Source organism: Amphiprion ocellaris, chromosome 22 (genome assembly GCF_022539595.1).
Source record: "Amphiprion ocellaris isolate individual 3 ecotype Okinawa chromosome 22, ASM2253959v1, whole genome shotgun sequence".
Classification (NCBI taxonomy): domain Eukaryota; kingdom Metazoa; phylum Chordata; class Actinopteri; family Pomacentridae; genus Amphiprion; species Amphiprion ocellaris.
Genome location: NC_072787.1, coordinates 8674343 through 8693218, shown reverse-complemented (window position 1 = coordinate 8693218; position 18876 = coordinate 8674343). Strand labels below are relative to the sequence as shown.

At 41.0% G+C, this 18876-nt stretch overlaps 1 protein-coding gene across 9 annotated transcripts in view; it reads right to left on the bottom strand.

Annotated features, from left to right (window-relative positions):
• The window catches only part of arhgap12b (Rho GTPase activating protein 12b), a 74187-nt gene that overhangs the window by 24936 nt on the left and 30375 nt on the right, over positions 1-18876 (bottom strand). The window contains exon 1 of one of the 9 annotated variants that reach the window (XM_035944640.2): positions 1478-1627. The exons of the other annotated variants lie outside the window; for them this stretch is intronic. Within the exon in view, the coding sequence (XP_035800533.2) occupies positions 1478-1564 (87 nt within the window). The 5' untranslated portion in view covers positions 1565-1627. Of the gene's footprint in view, positions 1-1477; positions 1628-18876 lie in introns of those variants that run through there. 9 annotated transcript variants of the gene reach the window in all.

Sequence of the window (18876 nt, the reverse complement as noted above, 5' to 3'; positions counted from 1 at the left end):
AAGGCTATTTTGTATTGCACCAACATAAAGCTACTGCATGATTTAGAAAGTATGATCAAAATTGAAGTAGTAGTGGCTGACATATGTTGTACTGTCATTAGATCAAGCTCCAAAATCACCACATTCAACACAGCTCAGTGCAGTTTTCACTATGCTCACGAGCTATAATCTGAGACTTGACAAAGCTCTGTCTCAGTTTCCACAGGCTGAGTAGCAGAAAAATTAATCAGAGGGTGTAAAATAGACAGCTTATTAAAGAGAACCCAACCAATAAGAGTTCAGAAATGTCTGATTAGGTTGAAGACCACTCCAGTGAAAATCATTACCACCTTGTTAAGCAGAGCAGAGTTGTGGATGAGCTGGTGTGCTCGAGCTGTGGAACAGATGAGAGGTGGTGGAGAAAGGGGATCTGCACATTCTAAAGGATACAGTGGTGTAGAGTAGGGCCGAACGATTGGAAGAAAATACATAACTACCATTTTTCTGACAGATAGCGCACACAGTGTGCAGCTTGAACCATATACTGATCACTGAAAGTTTGCTGCTTGAATTTAATATGCAGTGAAGACTTACATCTAAATCATGTTAAGCAGGAAGAGATGATTTTCATGAAAAAAACTTCGGAATATATAACACTGATACACAGGGATAGTTCTTGAATGAAAATGTCATTCATCTCATTTATGACAAAAACCTGCTGATGAATTTCTACTCATTCACAGTTGCACTTAGTGTAGTTATAAGGCATGCTAATGACGGCTGTTATGCACTAATGTTGTAGCATGAAATGAATGAACCTTTACCAACCTCACGAGCATAAATAAAGCCAAACTACTACAACAAAACTAAAACCGAACGAAAGCAATGACTATCAATATATTAGTCAAGCTGTCACATTTTTATTAAAAGAAAAAAAGAAATGACAGCTCCATTAAAACTAAACACAATTTCTAAATAGAAGTGATGTCAAGAGACAATATAAGCCCTCTAGTATTCAAATAGGCTGTTGTGTATAAGAGAGAATTGTGCACCATATGCTGAGACAGAAGTGTAACATTGCTGGAATAGCAGTAGACAGCAGAAGCAATCCTTTAAATGGCTCATTGAAGTCAGCATAAAGTGTTTCCTTGGCACACTGCAGTCACAGAGTATCTGCTAATTTCAGACTGGCAAACTTTTGGTAGGACATTATTAATGCTACCTGGAATCTAATTTAACAGTGTAAAGAGAACAAAGCTGATGGTGGTTGCCAGCGCTGATGGAAAGTTCTCCAGCTAGAAATGGGCAGTCTGAGAAACAGGACAGAGAAATTAATTGTTATACAAGACATGAAATCCATTTGTGCTGGCAGAGCAGACACCCTGTTCTATATTGATCTAGTGGACACAGTGCAAAGAAACCTGACAACCAAACTATCACTGTTTCAGACTAGCAGAGTGCACATATTTCCACGTCCATCATGTCTCATTTCTGTCACCTTGTATCCAGGGCTGCACACAAACACGTCGTCGTCATCCTCCCCGGCTCTCCTGTAGCCTCTGAACACACTGAATGCACGACGCATGGTGATGCACGGCGGCCATCAAGTGTGACAGTACACGCACTGTGGTTTACCCCCCAACACTTCTTTCTTTCTGTTCTTCTCGCTTTGTAACGTTCCTCTTGAAGGTAAGAGGAAATCTGAGACCTGACTGTGACATGAGGCAAAGGGGAACATGATCTCTCTACCTCACAAATGCACACAGACACACACCGCACAGTACACAAACTCATCTGACACAACAGGAAATGGTACTGAAAAAGTCTGAGCTTCCCCTATCGCACTGCATTTCTCTGTGTTTAAGTCAAACTCGCCGCTGACACACAGAACTGGGAGTTCGGACTGTTTTACCAAAGGCCAGCGTCTATATTTAACCTGACCAGAGCAGACGGGCTCAGTGTGTCGAGGAAAGATAAAACCACTGATCTCTACTACTGTGCAACTCTGGTCTGCACTCATCTTTCACCTGAACAAATGAATGCTATGTGGCTATTCTGGCAGTAATGTATTCAAAAAAAGTCAAAGGGCAATGCAAGAGACTATGATAGAGAAGAGGAAGGAAAAGAAAGCAAGAGTGAGAAAGACAGAAAGAGGTGTAGTGAGAAGTTTTAAAAAAATCTGTGTAAGGCTACGTCCATACAAATACTGTAATACAATAGTATGTTGTAGCAAGTTTCAGAAATAATCTCTGTGCATACTAGCATACCTGAAAACATAGACTGGGCATACATGTGCTGGTGTAATCAGGATTCAAAATGCATAATTAAATGCATAAGGGTTGCTAGAATACATGACATGGTCAGCAATGGCATGTTCTCCACGCTGAACTACGGTAGTCAAGGCTTCGATCGTGTGATAGATAAATGACGACACATACTTTATGATGAGGCCCAATCAGAAGTAAATATTTGTGTTTATGTTGTTGTTTCCTAAAGTCACCTTTTCCTACCACCCACATTAAAACACAACACCAAAGTTTTCAAACCAAAACAGATTCAACAAACTTTCCAAAAGTCTCAATTTAAGAGGTCCAAAAATGCCAGATGAGAGACTACGGCTACGGGTAAATCTAGCAGGTGTTGTACGTTTTAGGATGTAAAGACACTTGTGTGGACGCAGGCAAATATCCTTCACCTGCAGAAAAATAGTGTTAAGGCTGAGACAGCTGAGAAGTGTCAATCACAGTATGAAAAGATGGATATTCCCCAAACATTCTTCAATCAGGTAGCAACGCAGTGAAGACCTTTAAAAGTAAATCACAGAGTTTTCATCTTTGAAACGTGCTTTACACACCATCTGTCTAATTTTTTGTTGTATTGTTTCCTATTGTTTTTATGCCTGCAGAAAGAGACTTTGATCTTCAACTTTAGTAAAAATCCATGAGTATTATACATTACGTAACCATAAAAACACATCTACTCTCATAGACCCTGCAGAAAGTAAATGCCGATTGCAGCATTTCAGGGTTTTAACAAACTGGTGATGATATGACCACATTGTTAGTGTGTTTTCATGTTGATATCTACCTGACTATCAAATGCTGTGCTGTGAAAAGTCAACAGGGTTGCAGACAATGCACAGACAATAAAAAGGCACACATAAGGTTCAAAAGACATGAAGAAAATGTAATGTGAAGCTACAATTATCCTCCAATACCACCATATTCCAGAAGTGCAGCCTGCCTGGAGTGTCCGGAAGAAAAAGTTGCTCAGAGACATGGCCAAGTTAAAGAAGGATGAAACACAACCACCACTGAGTAAGACTCAGTTTTAAACATCAAGAATTTCTGAAGACAGATTTTCAAAGGTTTTATGGACAGATGATACAAAAATGGCTCTAGATGGAGCTGACTTTCGCCTGTGGCTGGATCCCTGACGGACACTTAGTGTCAGTGTCACAATTGGACTTTTTCAGGCAGAAGATGAACAGAAAATCTGACTCCAATCTTACTGTCAGTTTCTGGATGACACTTTCCTGGAGGCTGTGGTTGCTGCTTAAGCTAAAGTTGACTGTTAATGGATCAAGAAACTGGCCGACTGTGGGGGAAAACTCATGATAACTATTCAAATGAAGGTTGCTACTGTTCACTAAATATTTCTGGAAAGCCATAAATGTTACTTGTCACTTAAATAGTTCACTGAAAAATACAAATCTCACTTTGTCTTTGCTAGACTTTCAAGTTTAAAGTGCAGTAACATTTTGGAGTGACTGAGATCACTGTATTTCTAAAACAATTAAATAAATCCTATTGAATACGATTTAAATACTAATTGTACACACAGTGTACATGTAAATATGATGAAATAACATTTAATGATGAACATGCAGACAATTATTGTGGTGCCTGTTTTAATATTCATTAGCCCCTTGTTTTATCATTTTTCAGCCCTCAGCTGCTGTTCTAGTTCTGAACCAGATATTGACCCTCAGGAGCTGCTAGGGACCAAAAGACAATAATAGCAGAGTCAATATTGGATGTATTTATCATCAGCTAGCCACACATGACTCCAAATGAATGCTAATATTGCTCTGTACCTCTGGATAAAAAAGTGTGTGTTTACAGTGCTGTCCTGAAGAACATTACAAATATTACATAGTATTTAGAGTGTGATTACAAATATTACAAAATATGAAACAATGCTTCAGTCAGGTAAAATATTTTTCACTTTTTCAAATGTTCTTCATTCATGGGTACTCCTATTACAAATATACATGTTTATCTAAAGGCCAGAAATACTATAAACTACACCAGGCCGCAGTAATGAGAACTCTGGTCAGTTATTAAATGTTCACTTCTGTGGTCACAGAACGAGAGTTCTTCTCACCATTCACTGCAAGTAGTCTCAGTGACTGCCTGATCATAAATCTCAGCTCACTGTTCATGCTGTACTCTCATGGGCGGAGTCCCGGTTGAAGTGAGTGAGACGTGGCAGAGAGCTGGGAGTCCTGGGATCAAGACCCGGGGTCCCTGACAGGTAATTAAAAATGGAAAGGACCTGAGGGGGCGGAAGCAGATCGCTCATACAGCTCGGGCGAGGGAGGTGTAAATGAGGGATGGAGGGACTGAGAGATGGAGGGTGGGAATGAGGAGAGAGGGAGAGATGTGCTGCTGAATACAGAGTGGCCTTCACAGCAGCAGCAGCAGCCTCCCTGCACCGCCGTGATAAATGAGTTTCAGACTACTGACCAGTACAGTATAGGATCCCCACAAACTGCATTAGAATGCATTATGCAGACTAGAGAGTGTGTAGGCAGACCCAACATGGAAATGTGTTATTAATTCAACTCAGAGGTCTAATGGAGAATGTAAAGGCAGACAAGAACAGACACACATAGCAAAAACAAAGGAACCGATGAGAACTGGCTTGCTAATGGAGCCCAATGAGATTATGCTGTATTACAGCTCACTGTAGCCCTTGTATTTATCACCATGTTGGGAATACCTTTCCATGATTCCCCTCTCCTCTACCTCCCCTCACTCCCTCCAGCCAGCCTCCTCTCCCACTGTGCTCGTACAATCACTACAAAATGACTGTGCCTGGCAGTGCGCTGTAAATTAAACCATAAATAATTCTGTGTGTAAAGAAGTGCAGGTCAGGGTGAGGGCAGTGGAGATGCAGGGCTGCAGTTACACGTACAGTCCACTAGGTGTCTCTCTTGGGTTGGAAGCATCTATGGTTGGAAGGGCAGGCTGGGAGCAGGGGCTGGTGAGTGGGTGGGAGTCTCCATCAAACGTATCTGGCCATGAGGAGAGTAGCGTGAGGGGGAGGGGTTTCTCAGTGCGCACATGGCAACCCACTCTGCAGCATCTCCATGCTGCACTTAGAGACATCAAGGGTATCAGTGCAGCAGCTTGTCCAGAGCCTTGCTCCAGTTCAAAACACTGCTTTATTATGTGGTGAATCTCTATTGCTGTGCTGCACCTGATTCAGAAACTGCAGCTGATTCAGAATCTATAGCGGACACAGAGAGCTGCAGTTGACCGGATCCTCATAGAGACAAAGAAACTAGAACACACTACATCAGTTCTCCAGACTTTACACTTGCTTCCAGTGTAACAGAACAGCAAATCTGACTACTTGCTCTGTGCATAAATTACTGAACTGCTTAGTCCAAAAATATACCTGCTTATACAAAATGAATCTGCCATAATCTTAAGGGGTCAGTACACATTTACACTTCAGAGGGGCACAAATGAAGGTGAAAAACCTGTCGTCATAGTCTCCTCCTGCCTGCATCACACTGCCTCTCACATCTCTCTCGCAGAACTCTGCCTTTTTATGTCTTTATAGTCTGCATGTGGAGCATTGTACAAACACCTGAACGGAAAGGACAATAACAGCGCATGCTTTTGTACATTCTCCTGTTTAAGACACTCATGTTGTTGCACTTGTGCAAGTAGCTGTGTGAGATGAAAGTAGACAGCTTGACAGAAATCTTCACACATGGACAGCTAGGTAGAGATTCAGCAAGAGGGCACGATTGTTAGATTTTCTTTTCTCTTGGGTGCAGCTCCTGTTTATGATTCTTATGTCAGAGTTTCTGTTAAACAGTCTGACAGCACTTGATTTTAAGCATACTGCTGTTATTTGGTCTTCAAGAACAAAAACTGGTGCTGCTTCAAATAGCAGAGTCTGACCTGGAAGATATATCACCCAAAATTAGTTTATTCCAGTGGTGGGATAGCTCACTGAGGTGTTGATTCAAATGTATGGAAGCTCTGTGAATTGTGCTGCATTTCACTGACAGGTATGTCTAATATTTACATTTAAATATATTGATGAGGGCAGATTTTTCACAATTATTCTAATAATTCTGTTTGTACAGCACTTTGCAGCTTTATACACATAGTAGCATTAGTCAGACCTCAACACTTCTTCCACAGATCTAATCTAAAGGTGACTATTTCAAAACTGAAGGCTGCACACACGAATAAAACACAAGCTGTAACATGTGACTGCCTTGACACAGCAGTAATGTTAAAATAATTATTCTGTTTTGTTTAAAAGGTCTTCCTCTGATCTGTCACAGATGGCGAGCGTGTCAATGTCACACCTCAGAGCGTTACATAATGTGATTGTGTAATTGAATTAGATGAAAGCGGGTTAAAGGAAGTGCGGTGAGGCGGGGTGGCGGGGAGAGGCGGCATGGTGACGGACAGAGCTGCATCCGTGACCATGGCGACTTACAGCCAATCAGGCAGTCACGCTGAGGAGCGTTTGAAGCTGGGCCACGAGGGTTAGAGGGGGAGGGTGGGTGGAGGGTGCACCACCTCAGAGCTGATGCATCAATCTGATCCCTCTGTTCTTTCATCTTTCTGCACTGACCTCTTCTCCCCGCTGCCTTCATCTCTCACTTTTGTTTCCCTTCTCTTGTACACTTTCCCCTCCCTTCCTCTCCATGCAGCTAACACTCGCTACTCTTTTCCTCTCGCTGCATCCTCTGATAATCATGCACTCAACCTCTTTGGCCATTCTTTACTCTTTTTTTTTCTCCGCCAGCGCCCCACTGCTCCCTCCCGCAGTCACCTCCTTTCCCTCTGCTCCAGGAGGTAGGATGCTGCTGCTGATGGTTGTGTCCATATGATCAGATTAACCTACATTTCCGCATCGCTGGCCATCAGTCAGACCACATTCGCCAACTCCTCCATCATCACATTTGTGGCATTTCACAAGCCAAAACCCCTGTCTCTCTTCACAAGCAGACGCTGACATACAGCAGGAATGTATCAACATTAACATGAGAAAAAATGCGTACAAGCACACACACACACTCGCACGCTGCTCCTCACTTTCCTTAGCAACCAGTTCCAACCTTGCACTGCAGTTCAGAAAGCCATTCTGTTAGAAAAGACCTGAGATTCAGGTTAGGAGAGAAGCTGCAATAGTGAAGGCAGGGAAAAAAGTTAATAGAATCCTATTAGAATATTGACTTCACTGACAAATGCAAACTCTCACACAAGTCAGCAAAACATGACCAGGGTTTGTGAGTGTAAGGAAGGAAAAATCTGAGAAACCCTGAGATGAAAGTGAGTCAGCATCTTTTCAGTCGTGGGGACGGCGACAGCTACTTTCATTTCATGGATCAGAGGATTCGGTGGGGCTCACAACCTGACAGAGATGCGAGCAATTAACCTTTTGGTCCTGAGCTGATAGCGCTCAGCTAAAATGTCAGTTTGTGTCTGTGGAAAGACATCCCAGTTCTGATAAAGCACTAGAAGCTTGTTGGAGAATAACTGGTCTAATAGACACTGTTGCTGCCTGGATACTGCAGACAAAGGAGCTTCAAGGCTGCAAAAATGGTTTAATCGTGTAGAAAACAAGCTGCCATTGACAGAAGATTTAGAGCTTTTGTGTCAAAATGATCTGTTTTACATCATTTAAGATGATTTTACAAACTCTGAATTGTTCAAACAAGATTTCTGCAAAGTGCCTGCCTTCTGTGAGAGGAACAGAAGGGGTTTACTGTGCCATGCACTTCCTCTCAAATCAGATTTCCTCTTGAAATGTTAATGAGCAGGAGGGAGAGGGTGGATTTTGAGGACGGGTGAAGCCTGCAGCCATGTTCAGTCTCATGTGCATATGGGGAGACGCTGTCGTTGGCCCAGAACCAGTCTGCAGCACTGCGCTGCACATTGTACAATATGAGAGCGCCTGTAAGTGAGCTTAAATAGAACACGGATTCAAACAATTCATATCTGGGACAAGATGTCTATGGTTATTTTATAGGCACCCAATATTTCAAAGGGTTTGGCTTGTATCTGAGACTAAATGTTAGTCAGGGTGTGAAAGCAAACACAGAGGAGTCAGAATCAGCCTGACATCTCCTTTTTTAGTCCCAATCATTTCTTTAAAGCATTTGGAGACATTCCTGCTCTGCTTGAGAATGTGTGTATGTGTCTGGGTATGTATTTCAAATATCACCAGGTCAGTGCATACAGCTGCTTGACTGTGCAAGTGTGTGCATGTGTGTGCGTGTGTGTGCGTGTGTGTGCGTGTGTGTGCGTGTGTGTGTGTGTGTGTGTGTGTGTGTGTGTGTGTGTGTGTGTGTGTGTGTGTGTGTGTGTGTGTGTGTGTGTGTGTGTGTGTGTGTGTGTGTGTGTGTGTGTGTGTGTGTGTGTGAGAGAGAGAGAGAGAGAGAGAGAGAGAGAGAGAGAGAGAGAGAGAGAGAGAGAGAGAGAGAGAGAGAGAGAGAGAGAGAGAGAGAGAGAGAGAGAGAGAGAGAGAGAGAGAGAGAGAGAGAGAGAGAGAGAGAGAGAGAGAGAGACACAATTGGATACCATGTTTTTGCATTTGTTACTTTCTGTTATAGCGTGTATGATATGATTTGTGTAACATGCAGCTTCAGGTGGTCACCACCTGTGTCTCTGCAGCACCTGGGTATGTTATGTCTCTCTGTCCCCTGGTGTGTTTCTTTGTTTTCTCAGAACAGTCATCAGATCTGTTCACCCTGGGTGCACCAAGATTCTTATGGCCTGGTGACACACACAAAAAAAAAATCAATGTGTGCCTTTTTGCAGAATCTTTGGTTCTGAATACTTATTGCAGTTACGACAGAGTTGTTCAGTGAACTGCTGGATGCAGCAATCATCACATCACCTAGTGGTTTGTGAACAACTGCTTTGAGGCCTCAAATTTGGCATTTGAACATCTTTTGAAATTAAACATGACATCAAAGTGCTTCATGGTCTATTTCCTTACATGAGACAAAATATTACTAAAGAACAATCATGCTACATTGACAAAGTCATGAAACTAGTGATTGAGACCATAAACTAATTGGGAAAATGTTTATTTTGGTAACAAATCAAGTGAGAAGTAGAATCACTTTCTTATAGACTTCTAAGATATCAGACTTCTTTTGAAACTACAGGAGTTGCCCCCTGCTGCGTGTTAGAAAGAATTAAGTGAAAAGTTCTTCTGCATTGGCTTTACTTTTCAGACTCTTTTCTTTTATATACAGTCTAACAACGAGCTTGCGATCTGACTGGGCTAGCATGGTAACAATAACTCTAGGATTTTTTTTCTCCTGGAGTTATTGCTTTTGTGCTTCTCTCAACTTTAGTTCACCCATGTATACTATTTTCATTTTCAAAAAGTGATATAAGAAGGAAAAAGATATCCAAGCTCATGAGATTTCTAACAGAAATTGTTAATTTACCTTGTTTGCTATAGTTTATTCAAATAACAAATCTGTACCACCAACAAGCCACCTCTCTGACAGCGGGGGTTAAATAAAAGAGAATGGTGCAGCACAGATTATAAGCTACAATAGGTTTCTTCATTCTGGACTCACTGACTTGCCACTCTGTTAAAGGTCAATACTGTCAAGACTGCTTGCTATTGGCCAGCAGGACAAATTCACACGTCATACTATTCCAGTTGCACTTTAAGCTAAAAACGTGTGCATTTACTTCACTCCTGCGAACAATTTCTACTGGAATAATTAAATTCACCACAAAATTCACCATTTTAAATGCTGGTGTGACCTTGCCTTTACTCTGAGAAATACTTAGAGAAAAGGACTATGGGGAACATGGTGAAACAAAGAGAATGCATGTGCACATGTGCATGCTGTGCAGAACCCTACGTTTCTCTACTCTTTGAGGGGTCAAAGGCCACAGATCTGCACAGCAGGAGTGACTCCCAGACCCCCAACAGTCTGTCCAGTCTGGGTGCTGCTCTCCCACCCCTCCTCGGCCTCTTGACCTCCTCTTTCTTTTCATTTCATGCCAAACCTGGACTTAGACACAGTACTTTCACTACAAGCTGAGAGCCAGCGTCTGTGCTCTCCGATCAAAGTGTGAGACACACAGCCAGACTTGTGGGACGAGATGACAGAGCTGCGCTGCAATCTGTTACCCACACAACCATCCAATAAAAAGCAAGAACAGGATGTGATGGATTCTGCGTACACTCCTGAGAGAGAAGACAGAACGGGAAGGGGTCTGATAAATGAATTCTGGCTGCAGAAGTCAAACGACCTGCCAGCACCCTGACAGCATCAATTTGTTCGGTTTAGTTGCAGAGAGGTTTTGGGGAAAAAATATCGATGACGCGCCGAAGGAAAATTCAATTTCTTTAATGGAACCAGCATTGCTAAATCTTACTCTTATTACTCATTTCGAGTGGTGTTTTCAGCACAAAGACTGTGTGTTCAAACTCGCTGCCATTGGGTTTTCTCCCACTGCAGGGCCAGAACAAACAGAGGGGCTGTTCTGACAACATTAAGCATTATACATTACATTCTGAAACCTCTGACTGTAAAAACTTGGTTAATTAATGTCAACACAGATGGTGTGCCTGTTTTCATGTCAGTTTTTAATTTCTGCACTAACATCTCTAGGACATGAAAAGACCAGCACCCAGGCTACACATGAAACAGAGACATTTACAGCTGGTGTCTGATCCATGCACCCGTGGCTCTGGCTATTAACAGAGCAGAGCAGCAGACAGGGCCACTGCATTTTAAGAATTATTTTGCTTCCAGAATTTTTATTTTTTCTCCATTTCTTGGTGGCAGGGAACATGGTGCTGAAGCAGAAGCTTAGCAGCATTCCTGTGTGGCTGACAGCTGACAGCTAAGCCCCCAGTTAATAACTAATCCTGCGCTAATGCCTTCAGCGTGATTGGTTCAAGCTAATTACACCAGCTCCCTTCCCTGGGTGCTGAATGGCTGGCCAGGCAGGGCGGGGCCGAGGTAAACACTGTGTAGACCTAAAGTGGAAGTTTTGGTTGTAGAACTGAAAGGTAAATAAGTATTCTGACAATAAATTAATTGTTCTAAGTTATTTAAAAAAAAAAAAAACAGATAATCCAGATGTTTGATGGTTTGAGCTTCTTAAATGTGACCTTTTTTTCTTTGCTTTACACACTAGCACCATTACTTCACATTATTTGCTGCAGCCACATGATAAAACACTTGAACATGGGAAAAAGTCAGGCTTTAATCTACAATGATCTGCCAAAATTAAGATTTACAGCACTTTATTGCAGCAAGCCATGATTTGTACAAAGTGTTGATACTCGGACCCTGTTTGCCATGTGAGGCCATTAGAATGGCCATTTTGCTGGCAGTAGAAGGAATCTCCATTAGGGTCAAGGTGCCGGTTGCCCTAATAACCCTGCACCAGGTGAACCAGAATGATCCTTTAATTAAGACAATGGAACAGCTTTGTTGGGCATTATAGACAGCAACAGTGGAGACAACAGGAAGACATGGACTGATGGATGCAGTCAAGGTGTCATGGTGTTCTAACTCCTAACCAACATGGATTTCCTACACTTTGGTAAGAAAACAGCCCTAGTTAGTTTCAGATTAGATCTGTGAAGACCTCCACTCTGCTGTTAGGAAGGAGGGAGCAGCACAGAGTCAGTGTTGCACCACTAGCTTAAATTAAGCCATCAATAACAGACATTTACACTTGATAGTTGGACGTGGACTGGACACAAGCAGAAAACCCTCCACCACATGGAGGAGAGTGTTACTGGAGAAGCCTACACGGGTCAACCCAGATGCAGTACTCTGCTGGTTACTAATTCGGTGTGAAAGGCCTATTAGCTACCCATATCAGTTCTCAAAAGCAACACTGGAATAGCACCAGAGGAGACAAGTCTCCAGCTACACACACCACCAGTCCCGGTCTAGCCAACTGACACCTCAAATCCATTTATGTCTTCAGCCAAAGATGGGACTATTTTTTTAGTATAACATTACTTCATACTGGATACATGTTATTGTACCTAAGTGAATGTATTACCAGGCAGCACAAACGACATCATAAAAACACATAATCACTCTGTGACAGCTCATTATGCTTTGGAACCAGCTCATATAAAAAAATATAAATTAAAAAGCCTCCAGCAGCTTTCTCACTCTCTCTGTCTTTAGCACTGGTCTGGGAGGTAGCTGGCTGTGGTTTATAGAAGGTTTATTAATATTCCCTAAAATCTTTCTGCTAATCTGCTGTGTTTATGTAGAAACAGATAGAGAGACTCAGTGGGTTTCTGAGGGCTGAAGGAGGGGCAGAGTGAATCACCACTATAAAACAGCTAAAATAACTGAGTCCAAAATATTTAAAATTAGGAAAAGTACAGAACATTAAAACACTGAAACCATCTTTAACATACTCACAATGTTTATATGAATACATTAAACGAACAAAGTAAATAGACAGCCAAACATAATACCTACATGTGAATGTTTAATATCTCATTGCAAAACCATGGGGCACTAATCTGCTGCCAGAACAGCCCTCACTCTTCTGGTTTTAGGATTTTCACCACATCTTGGATTCTGGCTGCAGGCATTTGCTCCCATTTAGCCCCAAGAAGTTGTTGAGGTTGTTCATCGATGTTGTTGATAAGGGGAGGTTTCCAATAATCTGCCGATTTAACAATGTACTCCGATGACACTATCAGACTCAGACAAACTGTTCAAAACAGTTTAAAACAGTTTATCTTTCATGTAACAATCAGGTGCCTGCAATGCCCACAATGCAACTTGTCTGCTGATAGTGCAAGGTGTAGGATAAGGCTAACATCTGTGCAAGCCTTTTCTTCCACATCAGCTTGGGAACACAATTTTCATTACGGGCTGGGTTTGTACAAGGGAAACATGGATTAACCCTATCTATTTCTACCTGTGGAGTTTTAATAAATACAACTATTTATTGGGTCTGTGTTGGTCATCCTAATTTAAAATATCACTATCATGGAGGAAAGGCGTGTCCTGTCAGGCACTCTATTGGAGACAGACTCGAATTTCCTATTGCTCCGACAATGTCCCTAAATACTGCTCGCTCTTTCAACGATAACTTGCCTTTCAAAGTTAGAAATACAATGCATAAATACATGATAAAATCAGATGAAATGTCTTGGTTCCATTGTACAAAATAAGACTAAAATAGTGTGGCAAGCATATTACTGACAGTCAGAGCACACACATGTAACCACTGACAAGGACAAGAGCTGTGCAAGATGAAACATTTCGGAAGGTTTGCTCCGTTTCTCAGTGCTCAAAGATGGGTTTGGCTGCAATAAATGTAGAGCGTAGTTTTATAGGGTTGGTTCTTTTGGCAACAATAGCAGGCAGATCAGGAGACATATGAATATAACACGAATAATACTTTCTTCAAATTTCTGCAAACAAAATGCTACTAAAAATGAAAGATGGCAAATAGGCTTTTAACAACTAATTGTGGGTGGTAATTGAAATAAAAGTTACAATTTTTACTCAGGAAAAGTATGTATTTTCATTATATACAGCTTGAATTTTAATTGTAGCTTTCCTAAAATACTAAAAAAAAATTCCAGATGTCATTAATTATACAATTAATATGTATTTTTTTAAAAAAGCAAACAAATAAAATAAAATAAAACAAGTAAAATAAAAACAACCTGAAAGTACACTATCATATAAATTATAATCCTATGCTTGAGCAGCAAGGTGTTTGCTCTGTGGGTACCAAGCCCAACCAAAAACCTCATTTCCAGTGCAATGGCATGTACTGTTCATTAGTTCTTAAACAGCCCAACATGTTTTGCATTTAATTGCACTATTATGAGTGTGTTAAACTGTTCATGTCTTCGTCTGCAGCATCAGCAGCAGCCAGCGTTTATTTCTAATGAACACGACCAGAACATGAACCAGAGGTCACTTCCACTGTCAGCAGAACAAAGCTGGAACATTTGCACTGTTACATTTTGTGTATATTTTCTCCTCAGACTGTCTACCTTGCCAAGTCTCTTGTCTCCACACATCAAAAACACTTCCCATGAGCCTTTGTGGTTGCAAGAGATGAGGAGAATGTCCACATATCTCTTTTGACACATCTACAACACACTCACAAACACACACTGTTTATAAAAAAAACACTCGGCGCACAAAAGATTCAACATGTAGTTGAAAAACATCACTGATACGAGGAATAGTCACTCAGTACGTCCTGTTTTATTGGACTGGATTTCAGAAGAAGCAGATTACATGCAGTAGTGGAGATTTTGCCTCCGTCTCATGAATTAATGACTGTGATAAACACGGTGATATACTAACACCTTATAGTACAGTTTGTGTGTGTGTGTGTGTGTGTGTGTGTGTGTGTGTGTGTGTGTGTGTGTGTGTGTGTGTGTGTGTGTGTGTGCAGTTATGAGTCCTTAGCAGCTGAGAAGAAAATAACGGGATGTGTCATGCAGTTCACTGCAATCATGATTATATGACAGTTTCTCAGCTGAAACTAAACCAATGTTTCAAACTCTTCTAACTATAAAGTCTAAAACCCATAAATATGTTAAAAAAACAAAACTAGTTGTTACTAGTCAACTCTTGCAAGAACAGAGCAGGTACACAGTTCTAAAAACTCTCGTGCTGCATACACATGAGCACATCAAGCTGGGACTGTGACAAAAACAGATCAAGTTACTGTCTTCACAGTGCAGATGCCAAATATATCAAGAGTCAGCTGCAGTCAGAGCTGAGATATCAACATGTTAGATAACTCTGACTCCCCACCGACATTTCGCCTCTGGTGATAACTATTTGACAGATTACTAAAGCCTGTATGTCCGTTGATACCACACTGATCGCATGTCTTCATTTTACAGAAGATCATACGCATAGTCAAACAGTGCAAGATTCATATACTCTCATTGATCTACACTGGAGAAATGTCTTTCTCTTATCACCACTGCAGTGAGTTCAGAGGTCAGGGTTCCCTACAGAACACTTTAGAATCTATGTTCTGTTCAAGGACACTTTAGCAAAGTGGCTGGTTGACATGAGGGTTTTAGATTCAGCATTGCTTCTTATATAGTTCAATCACACTGCTGCAGGACATTCAAGACATCCAGTATTTACTTTATGTTAAACAAGACAGATAAACCACAAAGGTGGTTTTATTTTTTTAAATGACACAATTTGAGGAAGAAGCTGTGAAACAGACAGAACCATCGGACTTTCAAATTGCCGGCAGACATTCTGACGATGTGTGAAGTGTCATTTTGTTGACAAATTAATCAAACCTAAGTTAAAAACCATATTTGATCAATGTCAGTCTGTACTTAAATTCATTTAAAAATGTCCACAAAAAAGTGTTTGAAAGAGATTTTGTAAAAAAAAATAAAATAAAAAAATAATAATAATAATAATAATAATCTGCATTCATCGTTGCAACCACAAAGAAAACAAACTGACTCAACTGTGACCAACTGTCACATGACAAATATTCAGAGGCTTTCTGGGTGAACTGCTGGCTATGTGTACATAAGACAGATAGGAGATAAGGATGGAAACAAATTTCAAGTAGGAAAATATCTAAAGCCCAGAAGCTCTTTGGGGTTGTTAGGGTTAATTTGCCATTTCATCTCTGGTCTGGGTTCATGTACTGAATGTATAAATATATGTATAGAAATATAAATAAAGTCAAACATGTATACCAAGGACAAAAACACATCAGCCTGAGTTTTAACTACAACAGCACAAGGGAGACATTATTTCTACTGTTTAATAAAGTGAAAAATTATTACAACAAACAGACCAATTAGGACAACAGAGCAGGTTGCAAAGACACTTATATCACTCATTATTTTGCTTGTTGTTGCTACATTTAGGGATATCTCTTCAATTTTCACCAAAAGACAAACAGATGTATATCAGTCCAAAAGCATCTGTATTCAAACACAAAATCTACCTGTTTCTACATGTGTCAAATGACAATAGGCAAAATAAATCTAAAACAACCTTTACAAACACCTAATAAAATCAGAATACAATGAAAAAATCTATCCTATCTGGACTTATCACACTGATGTCTGATGAATTCACCCTGGCGACAAAGGTGTTAGCTATGGTCTCTGTTGGTCAACATTCACAGGATATAAGGGACAATTTAAAACAGTGCAGAATAGGGATATTAGGGCTGCTAGCTTTCCAAACAGATGGCAGGTTTGGATTTGCATGTCAATAATAGTACCGTAAAATGCACCCATGGTTTGAATCACATTACAATACTGTCACAATACACTGCCCACAGTAATGGAGGTGTCTTCCATATTTTTCATGCTAGACTAACTAATTATATTGATAATGGCTGCATTATATTCATGCATGCCTGTTCTGGGTGCTGCTGTAATCCTTTTAGCAGCAGACAGTTTGGGTCACGACAATAGCAAAAGCACAGGTGTTACTAATAACATTACTGAGGGCTCTGTTCCATTCAGGTGTCTCAGTAAGTCACCAGCAGGCAAAGCAGATCTTCTTCATGGCAGATATCTTCACATCACAGCAAGGAAAGCACAGGTGTTTGTTAATAACATTAAATAACAGTAATGATGGCTGCACTCCATCTAGAGGAGGTCCTAGCTCACTGATTAGTGACATATTAAATGGAAGTGAGCCACTGTAAATGTTTTCATTCTATCTGTGCTTTCTTAGCTATATCAAGTCGTACTGTCTGCTGTGAAAAATGCTTTACCAGGATGTAAAACTTGAGCAGCTAAACAGAATTCAGTCAAGTTCACCATTTACACATGCTTTTCCTGCTGGGACATGCAAAATGAAAAAGGTCCACACTGTAACTGCAATCATTCTACTCTGCAGCATTTTATTTGAGTTATTAAAGAAAAGTCCAAACCCTGTACAGTGCTTTCTTTTAACACTCCCACAATGCAAGGCGCCAGTATTTACCACTGTGCTGCTCCTACCACAGCTGTCAATTATTCATGAACACCACTCAAAATGAATTGCCTTTTACAGAGCGATTTATTGAATGTCTGTATTATATAGGGAGCAGTAAACGAGTGAATGAAGGAGAGAATTAGGACACAATCCTATTGTGCATTCAGGAGCTAAATGGAACAGAGTTATCATTAATGATATCGCCTACAACTTCTATGATAAGTCTTCATGATAACACTGTGACTGAAATGGAAAACACACTTGTTAGAATTACTGTGGTGTTCTGATGTTTACAAAGATTTGTAAGTAATGGTGATGAACAATTGTGTAACATTTCGCACAGACTCAGACTGGCATGAAGTTGAAGAGTCAGAAAAGGCAAATCACTGCTACAGAACTAAGAGATGTTTTGAGCACATGAGAACATATGCTGACACGGGTGCCATGGTACCAACAGCACATGTATGTATCATGTATTATTGCCATTTTAAATGATTAGATAAGATGTGAAAACCCTGGTATAGTAGCAATAGGTTTACACATACATGCTTTCGTCTATTTGCTGCTTTACTCTACAAAAATAGCTTCCATTAAAACAACAAAGGAGTCCAGGGAAGAGGACATTTTAATTGTATTTTGGGAGAAGTGAGTCCTCATTTATTTGCATTTTGACAGATTGTGACAGAGGTTGATGGGCTTGACGGGGCAGGCTCAGGGGGCTGGTGGTAGTCGGTCTGAGGTCTATTGATGCTGTGCCACATGAAGTGTAGAGACAGCACGGGAAACAACGGGTCCTGGTACAGAGGAAAACAATGGCCAGTCAGCCTTCAGTCACTGCAGCTGAGCAGCTGACAATGACAGGGTGGAAAAGAGACGTGGAGGAGAAAGGACAGAAAAATGGTGGGACTTTAAAGAGGGGCGTGAAGTGTCACGTGGGTTATTTGGTTCCTCCAGAAGGGAAGGAACCGGCAGAAATATTGTGACAGAAAGAAAGACCGAAAGGCCGGCAACAACAGAGAATAATGAAGCCACAGTAGGTAGACTTGATAACTGTGGTTACCGTGGAGAAGTTGGGGGGTGGAGGAGGGTTAAGCCAACATGGCTGCAATTAGTAGAGAATAAGGGACGACTCTGTACATTGTTGTGTCTCAGTCTTTTCTCTTTTTTGTGCTCTCAGAGGGCAGGTGTGTCAGAGACAGGGCTGTGGAGAAAAAGCAGTTATTCTCTGTCGAAGAAAAGCTTTAATCCTGAATACAATCACCTGTGTGCACAGACATGAGCAGATGTACGCAGCCTGAAGGCACTGTCACATCTCACAATATCAACTGTGTTCACTGACAGAGTCGATCCTCGTCAGCAGGCCATTCAAGTTGAACTGCATTTGCCCTGCAGTTAAGTGAAGGTCAGACTCTCTCTGAATCAGTTACAGACTCCTTTGATGAGAGAAGATACTGCAAACAACTATCAACCTCTTCTCTCTTATGTAACCCCAGAGCTTAATAATAGACAGCCCAGGTTTGCTAGTTTCCATGAGGACACTCAGCATATATCCATCTATGATCTAGTATACAACTAGCATTAGCCAAGTTATGTTGTTAACAATTAAATCCAGACGAGCGACAACTTAAAGGAAAAACCTGAGCCTGAGGGGATCTGGTGGCTCT